General features: G+C 45.0%; 1 protein-coding gene across 3 annotated transcripts in view; it reads right to left on the reverse strand.

Annotated features, from left to right (window-relative positions):
- The window catches only part of NUP214 (nucleoporin 214), a gene marked incomplete at both ends in the record, with an annotated part of 112,934 nt that overhangs the window by 37,274 nt on the left and 57,449 nt on the right, over positions 1–18,211 (reverse strand). For all 3 annotated transcript variants that reach the window (XM_080709288.1, XM_080709287.1, XM_080709286.1), the window contains 4 exons: positions 1,358–1,436; positions 2,732–2,807; positions 16,932–17,031; positions 18,039–18,200. In XM_080709288.1, the coding sequence (XP_080565414.1) occupies positions 1,358–1,436; positions 2,732–2,807; positions 16,932–17,031; positions 18,039–18,200 (417 nt within the window). The remainder of the gene's footprint in view (positions 1–1,357; positions 1,437–2,731; positions 2,808–16,931; positions 17,032–18,038; positions 18,201–18,211) is intronic.

Here is an 18,211-nt window from a genome sequence, read left to right on the forward strand (position 1 = left end):
CCTTTCAAAAACTTTTTCTAAAAGGCTATCCAAGAGTAGAAACAAATTTCTTAGTTTGAATCCTAGATGATTCACAAGTCTGAAGACTCCTCTAAAGTCTCCCTTTCCACGTCGAGCGTTAGGCCCCACGTGAGAAGCGCTATACATCTCCTCATGGGAGGTGGCCATGACACCAGCCGCGGTTCCACGCTGATCTGAATTCTAGAATACAACTCTGGCTTACACAATAATGGTTTCCTTTTGAATGAAAGGAATATTTATTGAAGGGAGACCTGACATCCAATCAGAAAGCTTTGGAAAACAGAAAAAGAATGACCGTATGACTAAGCAGATTATGGGACTTGGGATGTGGGAAGGTAATGTGTGAAAAACAGCGTAACAGAATGTTTTCAGGACCCACTTGAGTGAGGTCAAATTATGAGGCTGCTGACGCGCACGGAGAGTCACGTGTTCAGAGAAGGCAGGCACAGGAGAGAAGTCAACAAAAGGGGACACCGAGCGAGACACGTATGAAAATTAGGTGCTTCAAACTGGCTTAGGGGCAAAACACTTACGTTACTATAAAAGCCCACTTAAGAATATTGAGGGAGCACTGGGCAAGTGTGTGAAGCCATGAATTTTTTTTAGTAGCCTGGGGCTGGAACCCAGAGACAGTCTGCGTCTGAGCTACATGCCAGCCCTTTCACTTGGAGACGGGGCCTTATTAAGTTGCTGAGGCTGTGAAACATCTTCTAGCACTGACTTCTCACATCACTCTATGATCTTACACCGTGACAAAGGCAGCTTTTGAAATGTCACGGTGAGGCAACAATTTTCATTCCATTTAGTCGAGAAAACAGTTCAACATTCTGATCTAGTCCTCTCTAAACTGTGATCACTCAAGCAGGGCAGAAGACAAGGTTGTTGTTTCTTTTTAAACTTAAGGAAAGGTTTAAGTTCTAAATTTCTTTAAAAAACTCAAAATTGAAGAAGCTATTGAAGAGCTCATTAACTTCCCAGAAACTCTTTATCAGCGTAGGCCTTTTTGTTTGGTACTGGGGATGGAACTCAGGGGCATATTCTACCTCTGAGCTACACCCCATCCCTACTTTTTATTCTTTATTTTGAAACCGGGTCTCACTGAGTTGCAGAGGGCCTCACTAAGTAGCTGAGGCTGTCCGCGAACCACGATCCTCCTGTCTCCGCCTCCCGAATGCTGGGATTACAAGTGTGGGCCACCACGCCCGGCTTCAGCCTAGGCCTTTGTAATATGACCTGTACTAGATTACTATGTCAACTTCCCATGTGATCTAGAACAATAAACTCTACTAGGTGCTTCTTGCACCTCTATTTTAGGAAAACAAAAATGCAAACAGACCTGAAGTTTTATCACCAGATGACAATGGGCTGGATGCTGCCGTGGGCCCTGATGGCTTTAGCGAGTTTATTAGAGATCCCTGTAAGAGAACACATGAAAAACGTTTGTTATACCACTAATACCCTTGGAATAAAAAACCATGTAAAATATAAAAATAAAAACTAAGCAAGCAGGAATACTTCATAAATACTTTCCTTTAGCTTCTTTATGAAATAAAAGGGAACAAGAAGCCAAAGTTTCAATATAAGTCAACCGGTCATAGGATCACATTGGAGGAGAGAGGACTAAGCCACAAGGCCTTGAGCAGTCGCACCAGGCCAGCCAATGATTTTCACTCCTTTTAGTAGAGAAAACAGAGAGTTGAACACTTCGATCTAGTCTTGCGCTGTCTTCCCAGGGTCCAGCACAGTACTTGGCACTTGAGAAACTGGCCGAAGAATAAGTGGGAATGGTTCCAACTCAGGGAATTGACAGTGAGGTTACAAGCAAAACTGTCTGACTCCTCCATCTCCAAGGCCCGCGCTCCTGAGCTCGACCTATGCCTTGCCACCCGCCCTCCACAGTGACGACGCAAGCCCCCGGGACAGTGCCAAATGCTAAGTGCATAAGTGCCATTTTGTCATGAAACACCACGAAAAGGGCCATGTCCGAGAACTCACAACAGGCAAGCTTGGAAGTGCAGTCTCAAATCCTGATCTCAAACACACGCTTACGTAGCTCAGAGACAGATGTAAGAAACCAGAAATCCTTAATTCCAGAGGTGGCTGGCTCTACTTTCCCACCATCTATTATCTTCTAGACTGTTTAACTGTTTCCAGTGTAACTTGTTTTTATAGAAGTCTTAGCAGTCTTAAGGCAGACATAACATCAACTGTAAATATGCAAACTGTGAAATACAGAGGTTGCAGGAGAAGACAAGACAACCTATCTCCCAGACACCGATACTGACCAGTGTGTGCGTGGGGTGGGGGACAGGAAGAAGCCAGCCGCTGTGGGCTGCGTCTGAGTGCACTGGCTGGGGAGCTTCGAGCCCGGGCTGCTTCATTAGTGGGCCGCACCTGCATAGGACTGCGTAGGACTGCTGGACGCATGAACTGGGATAGTATTAAGTGAAAGTAAACTGCAAACCCAAGCACCTCCTCCGCATGTATGGAATTAGAATTAGGGCCCACGAGTACAAGTACGGAGTGTCAAGTGGCCCAGTTTCAGGTACTGACTGACTGTTCTTGCTAACCACGTCAAGGCTGGCATAAATGGTAGGGAATGAATCACAGTGTGATCAGATTTATGGCTCATTTAAATAAAGGATTTAAAAGATTACAATTTTCAATTAAAAGCAGACCCTGCGTGACTACTGGAGTGAACATCAGTTACCTGTTTGGCCTGGCTGGTGGCCACTGGGGCTAACACTGGGTGGGGCGTCTTGGCTGTGGAGTATGGGACTGAAGAACTGAAAAACACACAAAGCATACAATCAGACACACAGGACTGTGTAAAAATCATTCACAGCTGTAATCCCAGTACTTGGGAGGCTGAGACAGGAGGATTGCAGGTTAGAGGACAGCCTCAGCAAGTAGTGAAACTCTCCTTAACCTAGAGAGACCCGTTTCAAAATAAAAACAAAACAGGGCTGGGGTGCAGCTTAGAAGTAGAATGCCCCTGGGTTCAATAGAAAGAACAACAACAACAACAAATCACATTCACCCTTGAGCCAACTTTCTGTCCATAAGTGATACCAATTTTACATAGAATATGTCTGTCTGGGAACCCTACACAAGCTCCTCTGCCATTTTGTTGATCGAAGAATACATTTTTAGTAAAATAAGAGTATTTAGCATGAAAGTCGAAACAGTGACTTAAGACTTAACTTCCTCCCTGTAATCCTCAGGGTATTTTTGGTACATGGGGATCGAACCCAGGGTGGTTCTAGCTCAGAGCTACACCCCCAGCGCTCTTTTATTTTTAAATTTAAAACAGTCTTGCCAAGTTGCCACAGGCCTTGAACCTGCAATTCTCTTGTTGCAGACTCCCAAGTACTAGAATTACAGGTGTGTGCTATTACGCCCGGCATAAGAAAATATATATATATATTTTTTGTGGTACTGGGGATGGAACCCAGGGGCATTCAGCTCCGAGCTACACCCCCAGCCCTCTATTTTTCTTCTTCATTTTGAGACAGCATCTCGCTAAGTAGCTGAGACAGTCTGCAAACCGTGATCCTCCGGTCTCAGCTTCCCAAATCCTAGGATCACAAGCGTGCGCCACCACACCTGGCTTCCCCAGCCCTATTTTTTATTCTTGATTTTTGAAACAGGGTGTCACTGAGTTGCAAAGACTTCACTAAGTAGCTGAGGCTGACCGTGACCCATCTCATCCTCCTCAATGCTGGGATTAGAAGTGTGTGCCACTACACCTGGCTAGGAAATAACTGAACTATATCGATATACATCTCTTCCTTACCTGGAGAGTGAACCCTCTCCTTTCCCATCCTCTCTCCACTCTAGATCATGTGCAGAATTCCTGATTCTCTGAAAGAATGCTCAACAGAAACTATGGGCTGACTTGCTGCGCGAAGAAGAGATGTGGGCGCTCACAGCAGCTACCCCTGGACCCCGGGCTCAGTGGGTCAGCCACAACGGAGACAAACGTGCCAGTCCTCCATTCCAACCCGCACCTTTGCTACAGTATGAAAACTACATGCAGGGAACTATTTTTATTTTTTTCACTCATTAGTGTTAACAAATGGAGAAATCATCTGTCAATGCAATTGCAGACAAAAGTTCTTTTTTTTTTTGTAGCACTGGGGATTGAACTCAGAGGCATTCTAACTCCAAGATACACCCCCAGCCCTATTTTATTTTTTATTTTGAAACAGGGTCTTGCTAGGTGCTAGGTTGATGAGAGTCTCAGTGCTCTCTCTCTCTATCTCTCTCTCCCTACCCCCCCTCTCTCTCTGCGGTACTGGGGATGGAACCAGGGGCATTCTACCTCTGAGCTACACCCCCTGCCCTATTTTTTAGTCTCTTTAAGTTTTCTGAAACAGGGTTTCACTGAGTTGTGAAGAGCCTTGCTAAGTAGTTGTGGCTGTCTGTGAACTGTGCTCCTCCGGGCTTTGCCTCCCGAATGCTGAGATCACAAGTGTGCTCCGCCAACCCAGCTAACAATTTTCTATTTAAAAAGTTAGTTTAGCCGTGCGTGGTGGCGCACGCTTGTGATCCCCGTGCTTGGGAGGCAGAGACAGGAGGATCGCGCAGGTTCGAAGCCAGCTGCGCTGGCTTAAGAGACCCTGTTTCCAAAAAAAAAATATGTATATGTTTATGTATGTACGTATGTATGTATGTATGTATGTGTGTGTGTGTATAAAATAGGTCGGAGAAGGGTTTCCAGGAACCCCAGTACCACAAACAAAACAACAACAAAAAAATTAGCGTAGAAGAGAAATATCAAGGATAAGCTCATGACTCATGAAGGAAAATTCTCAAACAATCACGTTGGGATTTTCTGCTAGGATAACACAGAAACCTTTCAAAAATCTTAATGAGAGAGAAGAAAAATGGACTTTGTGTGTGTGTGTGTGTGTGGTACTGGGGGTGAAACCCAGGGGCTTTTCTACCTCCGGGCTATACTCCCAGGCCTATTTTATATTTTATTTGAAAATGGTCTCACTAAGTAACCGAGGCTGGCTTCGAACCTGCGCGATCCTCCTGTCTCCGCCTCCCAAGCGCGGGGATTACAAGCGTGCGCCACCACGCACGGCAAAAAAAAGGACTTATTTTCAATGAAACAAACTCCTTTAAGATTCTGCTAAAGCCTTAAGTTGCTGCAGATGTGCCTCTCTCTGGAGGAGCACGTCCCGCTGCCCCGAGATGCTCCACCAGCAGGTCCACAGGCACAGTGCTCCCCTCGCCTTTGCTCAGTCTCCAGTGGAAGAAAGGAGTGTGCAGGCGAGGCCGCCGGGACCTCAGTGACCCCTGGGCGGACACAGCACGTGTGCTGAAGGAGGGTTGGCGCGCACAAGAATCACATGGGAAATGAAACAAAAAAAGAAAACCAAAAGTAAAAATAAAAGCAGCAATTTATTCTAATCTTGGGAAAAAAATTGTATGCCCCAAATTTAGTTATAATACGATGGTGACTTAAATGATGCAAGCATTAGACTGAGTGGAACTGTCGTTCCATTTACTTGTGATAATGCTATCTCCTGGGTATCCTAGATCCCCAAACACACCATTAGGACTCACATTACCTACCTACCAGGCCACGTGACACCCCTAGAGACAAATGCACTTCAGTGCCACCAGCCAATGAGCTGTCTGCTAAGTCAGATCCAAAAATCCCTACCATGATCCAAAAGGGCGAACAGAAAAGAACAGTGCACCCCAGTAGACACGCTCGAAGATGTGCGGAGCATGTGCCAGAAGATGGAAATAAATAGCTATAAAATTTTTGTGAGGTGGAAAAGGCAAATTCAGTTACATTTTGGATGACTTTATTCTATGTTCTAGCAAGACAGACCTGAAGTATATCAGCCATTTATCTTGAAACTGTTCTACAACTATAAGAAAAAAAAATCCAAGGACCAAAAGCAGAAAGCAGATCAATTATAAAATAAAGTTGCTAAATTGTGAAGCATTAAATGTTGCCTAGGAGCTGGGTGTGGCGGCGCACACTTGTAACCCCAGTACCTGTGAGGCTAAGACAGGAGGGTCGAAGATTCGCAGCCAGTCTCAGGTACCAGGCAAGGCCCTCCGCCACTGAGTGAGACCCTGTTTCAAAATAAAGAATAAAAAAAGGCAGTCCTTCAAGAAGAGAGAAATGTTATGAGGGAAGCCAGGAACTAAATGAAGGAATAAGTGACACCAGAAATGGAAATTATATAGCTAAACAAAAAGACATTTCCTTCTCATTTAAATCTCTTCAAAAGATAGCTTTTTTTTTTTTTTGGTGGTACTGGGGTTCCTGGAAGCCCTTCTACCTCTGGGCTACACTCCCAGACCTATTTTTATATTTTTTTATTTGGAAACAGGGTCTCCTAAGCCAGTGCACGCGGCTGGCTTTGAACCTGCGCGATCCTCCTGTCTCCGCCTCCCAAGCGCGGGGATTACAAGCGTGCGCCACCACGCCCGGCAAAAGATAGCTAATTTTTATAATAATGAATTATAGGGTTTATGACACAGGCGGAAGTCAAATGTACAGCACAAAGGAAGGAAAGGAAGAAGCTGAAGAACATTGTTACAAGTCTTATACTATTCTTTAGTAGATAATACCACTTGAAAACAGACTATGATAAGTCAAAGATGTATACTATAAAACCTAATGCAACCACTTAAGCAATACAATTTATTATATATAATCATAATAAATATATTAAAAATACAATTATAATAAAGCAATATAATTATATATAATAATTATATAATAATTATAATTATTTACTTGGTTAATTATAGCTAATTAACCAAGTAAAGATTAAATAATAAAAATACTCAATTCAAAAGAAGGCAGAAAAAGAGGGAAAATGGAAGAACAGGTAAGACAAATAGAAAACAAACAGCAATATGGTGGATTTAAACCTAACATGTTAATAATAACACTAAATACTCCAATGAAAAGCCAGACTGCCTCTGGGCGTGGTGGCGCACGCTTGTAATCCCTGTGCTTGGGAGGCGGAGACAGGAGGATCGCGCAGGTTCAAAGCCAGCCTCGCTGGCTTAAGAGATCCTGTTTCTAAATAAAAATATAAAAATAGGTCTGGGAGTGTAGCCTGGAGGTAGAAGGGTTTTCAGGAACCCCAGTACCACCAAAAAAATAAAAATGCCAGATTGTCAAACAAGACTTAAAAAAAAAAAAAAGACTATTATAGCTGGGTGTGGTGGCGCACGCTTGTAATCCCCGCGCTTGGGAGGTGGAGACAGGAGGATCGCACAGGTTCAAAGCCAGCCTCAGTTGGCTTACGAGACCCTGTTTCCAAATAAAAATATAAAATAGGTCTGGGGGTGTAACCCGGAGGTAGAAGGCCCCTGGTTTCCATCCACAGTATTACCATCAAAAAAAAAAAAAAAAGACTATTATATATGCTGTCTACCAGAAAACCTTCTAAGTTATTTTTAATTATGGTAAAGTACACCTAACCAGTTTCTAACTAAAAATTAAGTGTATTTTTAAGTGTATAGTTCAGTAATATTAAGTATATTCATACTCTGATGCTATAAAACCCATTTTATTAAAAAAAATTTTTTTTGAGGTACCAGGGATGGAACCCAGTAGATTTCTACCTCTGAGCTACACCCCCAGCCCTAATTTTTTATTTTGATACAGAGGTTTCACTGAGTTGCAAAGGGCCTCACTAAACAGCAGGTGAGGCTGGCCACGAACCACGATCCTCCTGTCTCAGCCTCCCAAATGCTGGGATTACAAGCATGCGCCACTATGCCCGGCTTAAAAAACCCATTTTATGATTATATATTTTTTTGTGGGTCTGAGGATGGAACCTAGAGGCATTCTACCTCCGAGCTACACCCCCTGCCCTATTTTTATTCTTTATTTGAAACAGGGTCTCACTAAGTTGCAGAGGGCCTCACTAAGTAGCTGAGGCTGTCCACGAACCGTGATCCTCCCGTCTCGGCCTCCTGAATGCTGGGATTACAAGCGTGCTCAACCATGCTCGGCTTCATAAAAACACATTTTAAATATAAAAACACAAAATAAATTCAAAATGAAAGGATGGAAAAAGATATACCATACTAACACTAATCAAAGAAAGGTGAAGATATTAACATTGAAGAAAATAGGTTTCTGAGCAATTAATTTTCTGGAGATTAAGAGGGTCATTCTGTAAAAACGTAATCAGTTTACCAAAGAGCACAACAATCCTAAATGCTCGTGAAACTAGTAAGAGAACTTCAAGAACCATGAAGAGAAACGACGCAATGCAAGGACAGTAGGCCGCTCCCAAGCAGGCCGGGATGGGACGGCACTTGCACGGCAGGAGCGGACAGCACTAAGAGTGCGACGACTGCCGAGTGGGGCGCAGCTGCGGGAGCCAAGGCGTTTTCCCTGCGGCGCTGGGGATGGAGCCCAGGGGCATCGACCTCCCCGCTACACCCCAGCCCTAGTTTTTATTCTTTACTTTCAAACAGGGTCTCACTGAGTTGCAGAGGCCTCACTAAGTAGCTGAGTCTGGCCGCGAACCTGTGATCCTCCTATCTCAGCCTCCCAAGGACTGGGATCACAAGCAAAAACTCTTAAAGGAAAACACAGGTGTAAACCTTACAACCTCGGATTAGGCAAGTTTCTTAATATGACATCTAAAGTGCAAGCAACAAAAGAAAAAATAAACTGGACTTAATCAAAATAAAAAGGTTTGGTGTCGAAGAACATACCAAGAAAGTGGAAAACAACCCAAAAGGTGGGGGGAAATATTTGTAAACCACGTATCTGATAATGAATGGAGATAGATTATATAAAGAAAAACTGTGCCGGGCGTGGTGGGCACGCTTGTGATCCCCGCGCTTGGGAGGCGGAGACAGGAGGATCGCGCAGGTTCGAAGCCCGCCACGCGCGCTGGCTTAGGAGACCCTGTTTCTAAATAAAAATGTAAAAGTAGGTCTGGGAGTGTAGCCCGGAGGTAGAAGGGCTTCCAGGAACCCCAGTACCACAAAAAAAAAAAAAAAAAAAAAAAAAAAAAAAAAAAAGAAAAACTGTGTAAGTACATATGTAAAAGACAAAGGGAAATAATTCAATTTAAAAATAGGCAAAGATAGCTGGGCACAGTGGTCTACACCTCCAAGTCCAGTACTTGGGAGGTTGAGACAGAAGGACCTTAGATTCAAGACTGGCCTCTGCAACTTGGTGAGACCCTGTTTCAAAATAGAAAAGGCTGGGGGTGTAGCTCAGAGGCAGAATGTCCCTAGGCTTCAATTCTAGTATCACAAAAGGGCAAAGAAAGCAGGCAGGTATAGAACAAGCCTATAATCTCGGCTACGCAGGAGAATGAGGGAGGAGAGGATCAGAGTTCAAGGCCACCCTGGGCAACTTGTGAGACCCTCTCTCAAAATACAAAGGGCTGGGTTGTAGTTCAGAACTAGAGGGCTTGCCTAGCATGTGTGAGACCCTAGATTCAATCACCAATACCATGCCACTCTTCCCGGAAAAGGCAAAAGATTAAAGTAGATATTTCTCTAAGAAAGAAATAAACAGCCAATGAGCCTATGAAAAGATACCCAAGAGCTGGGCAGGCCTATGCTCCCAGAACTGGTAGGTTGAGACCGGAGGATCAGAGGTTCGAGGCCAGTTCGAGGCCAGCCTCCACAACTTAAAAGACCCTTGGCAACTCAGTGAGACCCAATTTCAAAATAAAAAATAAAAAGGACTGGAGTGTAGCGTGGAGGTAGAATGTACCTGGGTTCAATCCCCAGTACCCAAAGAAAGGACACTCAACATCATTAGCTGTGAGGAAAAAACCAAACCCAAAACATAATGTGGGTAAGTGACCGCTTCACGCCCTCTAGGACGTGTATGATAAAAAGACAGTCGATAGTAAGTGCTGGTGAAGATGAGGAGAAACTGCAGCCCGGCACACTGCTGTCGGGAATAGAGAATGGCTCAACGGCTTTCTAAAACGGCTCGAAAAGCTCAATGGGAAATTCCCCTACGAACCCGCAATCCCTTTCCTAAACATCCACCCCAAAGAATGAAAGGCAGGGGCTCCGCTTCCAGTCCACCGGGCCTGCCCTGGCTCCCTCGGCTCCGGCCTCCTGGCTCTCTGGGGACCTGCCAGGCCCGCTCCTGCCCTAGGCCCCGGCTTGGGACCCTCCCCGGCTACTCAGGGGACCTGCTCTCTGGCTGCTCCAAACTTCACTTAAATGTCACCTTCTTGCAGAGGTCTCTCCTAAGCATCCTACTTACAATCTTAACCCATTCCCAGACGATATTCCCTAAAACACACATTTCCAAAGCTGGCAAGCCCCCCGCCCAGGGAGGGGAGGACTGACGTCCCCCCGCCCAGGGAGGGGAGGACTGACGCCGCGCGATGGATCCCGGAGGCGGCAGTCATCTATGGCGTAACTGGAGGGTGCTGACTAATTTCTTTCTGACAAGGGAGCGGTAGGCGAGCAAGTCGGTCAGGGAATCTGCGCTCCACCATTCTCCTGCACCTACTGTCCCTCATAAATCACATTTCTACTTCTTTTCGTTGCTTACTGTCTCTGTGACTGCAGAACGGCTTTTGGTCTGTTTTCGTAACTGCTTTCTGGTTAGCACCGAGGACAGTGTACTGGCGAACAGTAGCTGACCATTAAGTACTGCTGAAAGAAACGGATAAGCGACTGGCACGTCTCTGGGCGGGATGAGGCGCCTGCTCCTCCTGCGGCCCACCTTCTCTGCTGGCCACTTCCTTCCTGCAGCCTCGCCGCGCCTCCAAGGGCCCTTTCCTGGGTCTGGCATTTACGCCCTTGCGCCTCTCCTCTCCTTGCCCAACGGCTTCTGGTCCTTGAAATGTCGACTGCAACACTTTTCCATACGCAACCTGTTCCCAAGCCCACTCACTCAGCTGCCCTGTTCCGAGCGCTCCCAGCACCCTGGATTTCTCCTTCGTGGACTTAACACCGCAGCCATGGACCTTTAACTGGTAGCTTCCTGGCCGCCTTCCTGCTGACATGTGCGTGCCGTGAGAGCAGGCGCGCGCACATCTCACGACTGTTTCCCCGGCTCCCTACGGCCACCGCGAGAACCCGCTGAAGGGAGCGAGCGCTACAGAGGAGGCTGAATAGCCACGGACCTGCCCCAGGTGAACACTCCTCCACAAAACAGAAGCTGGCCAGTGAAGAATGGGTGAAGCCGACAAAGATAAGAGCAACTGATGGCAGAAGTATGGACGCTTTTCCTACAACAGATCTGTAAGATACCACTTAGAAAGAGTTGAATACAAAATTAAGTTTAAAATTTAAACACTAGAAATAAATGAAAAAACTACTGCTTCAAAGAATCTGAAACTCAGTCATTTTGCAATGAACATATTTCCTTCCCAATTTTCTTGTGCAGAGGCAGTACGTAATCAGTTTCTTTTTCTCCCCTCAGTACTAGGGATCAAGCTACATCTTCAGCCCTATTTTTTATTCTTTGTTTTGAAAAAAGGTCTCTCTTAGTTGCAGAGCATTTTTCATTTATTAATTTAGTTTACCAATAAGTTAATAAATAAGTAGTTATTAGAAGAAACAATGAGAGCCAGGCATGGTTGCGCACGCTTGTAATCCCAGTACTTGGGAGGCCGAGACAGGAGGCTTGCAGGTTCAAGGCCAGCCTCAGCTACTTAGTGAGACCCTGTTTCCAAATAAAAAAATAAAATAAGTCTGGGGTATATCCCAGAGGTAAACGGCCCCTGGGTTCCATCCTCAGTACCACACAAAAAAGTGAGCCCAGTGTGGTAGCACACATCTGTATCCCAGAACTTGGAAAGCTTAGGCAGGAAGATCACAGGTTCCCAGCCAGTCTCAGTAACTTAGTGAGAGTCTGTTTCAAAATAAAAATAAAATGTAGCTCAGAGGCAGAATGTCCCTGGGTCTAATCCCCAGTACCACATACACAAACAAACAAACCAAATAACAAAATTAAAAAAACAAAAACAAAAACAAAACAACCCATCAACTGTGTTCCAGGCACAATGCTGGGTAAGTAAGTAAATAATAATGCCAGAGTCCAATTCTGTGGAGAAAGAAGAGAAAGTTTCTTCAAGCTTCCTCCTCTTCAACTTTCAGGTCCATTTTTCTTGTAAGAAAAAGAACAAACTCAGAAGTGCTCTTCAAACAAAGCCCTTGCCAAACATCAGCTCTGACGGCGAGAGACAGCCTCCCAGTGGCCGCCGGCTAACCTCGGACAGTCGAGCCTGTCCTCCCCACGCGCTGCGCCTCCCTGGCCTACAGGACGTTCTGCCTCTCCATAGCTGTCCTCACGCTCCCTCTTTTGGGAACCTGGCAACAGTCTCCAATCCATGAAGCAGTTCTTCTCTCAAGAAATTTCTCAACAGTCACAAACACCACCAGGGTCTAATCAGCACTCCAAACTTCAAGGTCACTACATGATAGAAAAGAGGGTAAGCTTGTTGGGGGGCCTTAATGTGGCCCTGAGATAACTACAAAACCCCTAGAGCAGGCAGTGTTGATACACAATCAACATGGGGAGGAGGGCCAGCTGGCCCTGAAGCAGGGCCACTCAACAAAGCAAACTGGAGCGGCCAGATCGCGGGCACCTTTAGAGCACCCCTGGCCAGTGGCCGCTCTTCTCGCTGCTGGACTCTGGGCACCAGACACTAGCTCCTTCAAAGGCCCTGGTCTTCACGATCCCCACATCCAAACCAAGAGAATGACCCTAATGCTTCCCTATGACACACAGGAAGCTGGAAGGAATTATGGCTACAAAATGCACAGAACAAGGGCCAGTGCTGTCAGGGCAGTGGAAGGGAGAGGGCACCCGAGCTCGAAGCCCTGATGTGGAAGAAAGACAAATGAGGTCTAGCCAGTCATCCACCCTCAACCATGTCCTACCACTATGAAAACCCATAAAAATTTAAAATGAGCTGGGCCTGGTGGCACACGCTTGTAATCTCAGTACTTGGGAGGCTGAGACAGGAGGATCACAGGTTTGTGGCTAGCCTCAGCTATTCAGTAAGGCCCTCTGTAACTTACTGAGATCGTGTTTCAAAATAAAAGAATAAAATAGGGCTAGGGGCATAGCTCAGAAGTAGAGTGCTCCTCAGTTCTATCCCCAGTATCACATACACACAAAAAAATCTTAAATTGAGCAATAAATAAACCACTTATGGCAACTCCAGGATAACTATATTTTTAGAGTTCTATTCTTTGAGAAAACAGGTGAGTGATTAGTGATAATATTCATTACTATTAATAATAAATAAACCAATTTAGATGAATATTTGTAGAATTGGAAACTTGGGACTTGATGGGCTAAGAGGGCCCAGAGGATAAGCAGGAAGGTCTGTAAACACGTCAGCCGGGCGTAGTGGCACACGCTTGTCATCCCAGCGCTTGGAAGGCTGAGAGAGGAGGATGACACAGGTTGGAAGCCAGCCTCAGCTAATTAGTGAGGCTCGCAGCAACTTTATAAATAAATAGGAGACTTCCGGGAAGACGGCGACCGAGAAAAGCAGGGCTTAAGAGCCCCGCTAACAACAAATATCCATTACCACAAAATCAGCGCCTTTCAAAGCCAGAAAACAACATCACCAGAGAAACAAAAAAAATCACCAGGCTCCAGAGAGAAAGCGGACTGAGAACAGAGCCACAGAGGAGATCCTCACGCCCGAGGACGCGGCAGACGCGGCAGCAACGCCATACTGCCGGCGGCACTGGCGAATTCACGGGACGGCCACAGCAAGCCGAGGGGAGCCGCTGCGGAACAGCCAGGCGGGATTTCTCGGCGCAGAGAACATCTAAAGCTCCCAGTGTCTGAGCTAAGCACACGCTGCAGGGATTCAGAGTGGAAATCAAAACCAAGAAGAAAAAAACGACAGCCCAACAGCCGAGGGCGTAGCAGCGGCGCCATATTGCCACCGGCGGCGGCAGTACCGAATTCACTACAGCTACATCTGCGTACTCAAGAACAGTGAGTCAAATTGCGGGCCACAGCGGAGAAATCCCAGTACTGTACTCACTGGGACTTGACCCAGTGGGGGAGGGGCGGTGGCAGTGATATCACACCACAGGAGAACGTGCAACCTGGCACCCCACACAGTCTAAAGCAGCCTCTATCGACTCTCTGGGTCGGAGACTCTGTGATACAACCCAGTAAAGGAGTAGTGGGGTCTGAGATACTACTGACTCGAGATCCAGAACACCTTAAGTGAAGTCATAGTGACCCAAGGGAAGAACCCAGAGAAGGCACAAACATCCGAAATCATGGGAAAGAGGAATAATACTGGAGCAATGAATGCTCACAACCCCACAACATCAGAACCCGATAAAACAGAAAATCAGAGATTTCTAGAAGATCAAATCAGGAAAATAACTGTAGAAATAATAGAGGTGCTTCGAAAAGAACTCAGAGAGAGCCAAAAAGAGATAAAGGATGCAATTAATGAAGTAAAGGCCTCAATTCAAAGCACAAACAACCGATTAGAACACATGGAGAACAGAATCTCGCTCTTAGAAGATGATCATTCCAAAAATGAACACATAGTTTCTAATCTAGGAAAAAATATCCGACAGCAGGAATCTGATATTGAAGAAATATGGGCCCATTTTAAGAGAGCTAACCTAAGAATAATTGGAATAGAGGAGGGAAAAGAAAGTGAAACCAAAGGGATCAACAATCTCTTCAAGGAAGTAATAGCAGAAAATTTTCCAGACATAGAGCAAGAGGTCGATACGCAGGTCCAGGAAACTTATAGAACTCCCTTTAGACAGGATCGGAGAAGAGGATCCCCACGCCACATAATTGTCAAAATGACCACTGTGGAAGCCAAGCAGAGAATCTTAAAGGCAACAAAAGCAAAGGGCCAAGTGACATTCAGAGGCAAACCAATTAGAATCACTCCAGACTTCCCAAACCAAGTTATGAGAGCCAGAAGGGCTTGGAGTAACATATTCCCAATTCTGAAAGAAAACAACTTCCAGCCAAAAATTTCCTACCCAGCAAAACTTTCTATCAAATTAGATGGAGAAATAAGAAGCTTCCATGACAAACAGAAACTGAAGGAATTTATGTCTTCAAAACCAGAACTAGAGAAAATACTCAAAGAGATTAACTACAAAGAAGAAATAGGTAACACACATCAGAACTAGAGAAACAAGATTTTCCATCCAACAGACAACTAAGATTGGTTATCTGAGGAGATTCATTATTTATGTTAGTCTGTTACCTATCTCTAAAGGGTATTGTTTGCCTTTATTGTTGTTAATTTTTAGGATTTCTAGTTGGAATATTAATATACCTTCAGATATAGCATTTGGAAATATTTTATCCCATTCTATTAGTAACTTTTAACTCTGTTTACATTGTCTTTGGATATACAATATGTTTTTTATTTTTTAGGGAGTTTGTATACTCTTCTGTTGCCTGTGCCATTGAAATCATAACCAAGAAATCACTGCCAATTTCAATGTTGTGAGGTTTTATGACCCAGATTTTCTCCTAAAAGTTTATAGTCTTAAGATTTATATTTAGGTCTTTTATCTATTTTGAGTTAATATTTGTATATGGGATTAGGTAAGGGTCCGATTTTATTCTTTTCCATGTAATTATTATTTTTCAACAATATTTAGTTAAAAGATTATTATTTCTACCACCAAATGTTCGTGGAAACCTTGTCAAAAATAATTTGACAATATAGGGAAGAATTTAGGTCTAGGCTTTTATTTAACTCCAATAGTTTATATATCTGCCTTTAGAATAGTACTACACTGTTTCAATTATTGTAGCTTTATATGGTTTGAAATCAGAAAATATATATCTTCTAGCTTTGTTCTTTTTCAAGATCGTTGTGGGTATCTAGAGTCCATATTCCATATTAGGATAGATTTTTTTTTCTGAAAAATAAATATATAAATATATGATAGTTTCACCTAAAAACTAGAAAAAAATAGATTCTCTGGTAAGAAAGAAAGCAAAAAGAAATATTGAAATGTTATCTTTAAGTCATCAAACGCTTGGTATCAGACAAATGAAACTGTTATGTGAGATTATCATTTTTAATTTTGGATAAATTGCTATAATACTAGATGTCAACTACTAAGCCAAGCATAGGAGGGGGGGATAGGGAGAGAACGGGGTGGGGATCGGGTGGGGGCTGACTGGGCAATGTGTGCATGTATGTCTACAAAAGTATGTATCCCACTATGATGTATGAATACAGTGCACCAATTAAAAATAAGTATGAAAATAAATAAATAAATAAATAAATGTTTCTTCATACATATGGAAAAATAAATTTCTTTTTTTTAATTTTTTTTTATTTTGGTGGTACTGAGGGTGGAACCCAGAGGCTTTCTACCTCCAGGCTATTCTCCCAGACCTTTTTTTACATTTTATTTGGAAACAGGGTCTCACTAAGTTGCTGAGAGCCTAACTAAGTAGCTGAGGCTGGCTTCGAACCCGTGCGATCCTCCTGTCTCAGCCTCCCAAGCGCGGGGATTACAAGCGTGCGCCACCACGCCCGGCCTTGGAAAAATAAATTTAAAGAACAGAAATGCCGGAGAGGAGGTGAGAGAGGAGACTGTGACTCCTGAGATTACCAGTCCTCTGAATCAGCAGTAAGTGTTAGAACTGAAGTGTCAACTCTGGAACCCTAACAGCATTAACAAATCAAATGTCACACCTGACCTAGCAACTAACCTAGGTACCCAGGCAGACACACAGCAGCGCGAGCTGAGCACATGCCAGGCAGACTCGGAAGGCTCACAGGTGGCGGTGACTTGCTGAAAGCCCACGTGTGGGAGCAGCGGGGTTGGCTGTCCAGCGTCACCTGCCACACCGAGACGGTCGGCAGCACTGCTGCCCCGCAGGCGGCTCTTCTCCTGTACAGACGTCTACCAGCTCAAACATGCTGAAAGCTGTAACGTACCCCATGGCTGCAGAGGGGGCTGCAGGATTATTCTTCAGTTCCTGAACATTTACCACTTGAGGGACATTCTTCAAAGTGGATTCGGTCAAAGCACTCACAGCTACATAAACAGAGGGGAGAGAAGACCAGATTAACTTCAGTTCTAGCCACAAGAAACGAGCCAGCACGTGGCCTGGAGCAGACCGCACCTCATCACAGAGGAAATCACCGAGCTCTGTGCTCGGCGGAGCGCCTGGCCGGCCCCGTCAACAGCTCACGAGACAAGGCTGCGTGCACTTCGGCCAGGAGTACTAGCAGGGGAGAGAATTCCAGACTCCCCGGCCGGCGTTGCCGCAACAGAACTGAGGTGCCTGCTGCACATCCGGCCGCCCTGCAGCAGGGCAGCAGAAGCCAAGGGAGTAACAGCACCCAGACGTGGCTCTCTGCCTCGCATTCATCTGGCTCCCCACGGGCACAGCACTGCCAGCCTCTGTGTTAAGTGCTAAGAATACAAAAACTATCTAAAATGAAGTTCCTTCGCTAATGGAGCTCATGGCCTAGTGAGACAGACATGCTGGCACAACGAATAAACTATAAAAATCTGAGCTTGGAAAAGATACGGAAAGAAGTCAAGAGGCTTGGATTAAAGAATGGTTATATATTCACAATATTAAGGAAAACTGAACTGAAACAGAATGAGCACAGGTTAGACTTGGGCTTTGCTATGATACTTCTTTGAATCTTGCCCTACTGAAATGCAAAATGGTTAATGGGTATGCTAATTTCAGCCCTCACAAAGTGGCTGGGCTCCTTAAGATACTATGAGATGGTCTTAATATCACCAGATGGTCTAGTTTCAAAGATTAATTTTGGGCTCAGCGCAAACAGCATTCAGAAGTAGGGATTATCAACAACATCGAAAAATCCCAGAGATTTCCCACTTAACTCAATGTGGAAGATCTGACCTCTCAAAAGAAAACCATTTCAGACCTAGTCTGTGCCTTCTGGGAGCTCTCTCCCAAGAGGCAAGGGCTATCAAGTCAGACTTCTCTGAGGGCAGCAGAGAGCCAGCTGATTCCTGCCTCCTGCTGCCCTGGCCTCTCACAGTTGCAGGGCTCCCATTTTTACCTGGTGCCTGATTGGCCATCTGCCGCCTCAGGGCTGCAGCAGCAGCTGCCTGGGGAGCTGCGACGGTGTGGGAAGGGCCAGGCGCGCCATGTTTCACGGTTTTCGTTGCCAGCATTGTGCTATCAGCCCCTTGAGGAATAATTTTGCTAGTGGATGTAGACACTGAAAGGAAA

The sequence above is a fragment of the Muscardinus avellanarius genome (assembly GCF_963383645.1).
Source record: "Muscardinus avellanarius genome assembly, chromosome: 13".
Taxonomy (NCBI): domain Eukaryota; kingdom Metazoa; phylum Chordata; class Mammalia; order Rodentia; family Gliridae; genus Muscardinus; species Muscardinus avellanarius.